This window comes from Nanorana parkeri, unplaced genomic scaffold (genome assembly GCF_000935625.1).
Source record: "Nanorana parkeri isolate BGI_ZX_2015 unplaced genomic scaffold, ASM93562v1 scaffold1724, whole genome shotgun sequence".
In the NCBI taxonomy this organism is placed as follows: Eukaryota; Metazoa; Chordata; class Amphibia; order Anura; family Dicroglossidae; genus Nanorana; species Nanorana parkeri.
The window spans coordinates 7441-9676 of record NW_017307992.1 but is presented as its reverse complement, the minus strand read 5'-3'; the positions used below and the strand labels follow the sequence as shown (position 1 = coordinate 9676).

At 45.3% G+C, this 2236-nt stretch overlaps 1 protein-coding gene across 1 annotated transcript in view; it reads right to left on the bottom strand.

Annotated features, from left to right (window-relative positions):
• Nucleotides 1–2236, bottom strand: part of LOC108799420 (indolethylamine N-methyltransferase-like) — a gene marked incomplete at its 5' end in the record, with an annotated part of 9592 nt that overhangs the window by 5242 nt on the left and 2114 nt on the right. Inside the window, one exon of the mRNA XM_018571273.1 lies at nt 489–696. Within this exon, the coding sequence (XP_018426775.1) occupies nt 489–696 (208 nt within the window). The remainder of the gene's footprint in view (nt 1–488; nt 697–2236) is intronic.

The following is a 2236-nucleotide window of genomic DNA, read 5'->3' as shown; positions in this document are numbered from 1 at the left end:
CTCCTAACATTCCTACCAGACCTAAAGGGTCTTGTATCAATTTGGGGGGGGGGACCTCACACTTTTGTTTTTTCTTCTGCAGACTATAAAAAAAAATAATCTTTTTTTTTTGTCTAATTTCACTTTGCTGCAACGAAAATTAGTCCACAAATGAAAACTAGTACAGACTACCGCTAACAGATTTGTATCCATACCCCAAACCAAATTGACTTTCGGACCCGAATCCCGAAAAACAAAATAACGGAAAATCCGAATGAAATCGAAACGAAACACATTTTTTGCCGGTGCACATGTCTAAACAATAGTACTTATACTCCCCGGCCCCGTTTGTAAAAACCACAGGGCATGGCAGAGGAAGCTGGCATCCAACAAACACAAATATGATTAGTATAAAGAATTAATATACAAGTTCTTTCCAATGAAATGGTGAACTATTGTGACCAAATTATTTTATTCCCTGGTGTTCCCTTAATGTAAAGCATGCATACCTGTTACCCTCAAGATGGCAGACTCGTTTGGAAGCATGTGACCAATCAGTGGCTCCGTTGTCTTTTTCCAGCCATTGGTTGAAGTGTCGGAAGCTGGTATCAGTCATCTGCACAACATAGATCTCCTTGACAAAACTGCTGACTGAAAAGAGTTGGTAGGGTATGGACCCAATGCTGATATCAAGCACTTTTTCTCCTTTCAGCTCACCTGTGGGAAGAAACAGCAATGACTCCACAATCCTTTTAAAGGTAAACCCCAGGCAGATATAAAAGACACAATTTAATGCAGCTCTGTACTCAATATATAATCAAATGCATTTTTATAATGCAAGCAGTGTAATGACCTCATTAAGACTAAGTATCAGTCTCCTGTCGTCCATGCATAGCAGAGCTAAGAATGCAAGAGGGAGAAACAGTACAGCTACCCAATCTGTTTACCTCAGTTCCTATGTGCTAAACATGTATAGTTAATCCAAAAGAAGATATAATATTACTCAAAGAGTAGCCCAATTTTAATAGCAGTTAGATACTTCCTGGATCAACATGCTACAATATGACTTCCTGCAAGTATTAGTATATTTTGTGCAGTGGCGTAACAATAGGCATAGCGACCCAGGTGGCCGCTATGGGGCCAGGGCAGGACACCCCCCTGATGCCGTGCGGCCACCTGGGTCGCTACAGGTTCGAACACGCCGCTGTTCAGATCACCGTGATCTGGGCAGCGATGCGTTCTTCTCCATAGCCGCTGCTGAGTCAATGAGAGTCAGCAGCGGCGGTGGAGGAGGTGGGGCCCGGGGGGTCAGCATCAGAGAAGGAGGCGGGGCCGGTGATGGAGGCGGGCCCGGCGACGGAGGAGGGAAGACGGAGGAAGAAGAGGCGGACAGGTAAGGAGTGTGACCAGCCCACCTGAGGGTGACCCTGCAGAGCCCACCATAGAGAGTCTATGGTGGGCTCTGCAGGGTCATCCTCAGGTGAGCTATGTGGGCTCTTCAAGGGGTGTAACTAGAAATCACAGGGCCCCATACAAAATTTTGCTATGGGGCCCTGTGATTTCTAGTTACGCCCCTGATTTTGTGTGTTTAAAAACAAATCCAGACCTTGTTTCAGTGAGATGAGTTGACTAGAACCAGCTCATGTGAAATACTATTTTCACATCATTCCAGCATTTACTCGGGGGGCCACTGGACAAATGTTTTGGTCCTGTGGGGGCCGCTACTATATACGGTACCAGTGTTAATGTCTGCACAGGTCACAAGCGCCAACTGTCACCTATTCAAGCTAATGATCAGGTGACAGCCTGCACATCGCATGTAATCCTATATGAAAGGAATACATGCAGTTAGGAATCAATCACTATCCCTTGAGGGATATTGAGGGATAAGATTGTTTTTCTAACTGCATGTAATTATATCACATAAGATGACATGCGGTATGCAGGCGTGTACATGCAGTGGCTGTCACCTGATCATTAACTTGAATAGGTGACAGTTGCTGCATGTAAACGCCAGATTAGGGATTCCTGTGCAGGAAAAAGCGAGTTTGTAACACAGGAATCTCTAATCGCACCAAAAAAATATGGGCGTGAATGGGGCACACACACTAATACACTCCCCCCCTGCACAAATAAAATAATACACTCCCCCCCTGCACAAATAAAATAATACACTCCCCCCCTGTTCCAAGTCTCCCCCCATTCCAATCCCCCCCCGCACACATAATAATACACTTCCCCCCTCCCTTCCTTCCAA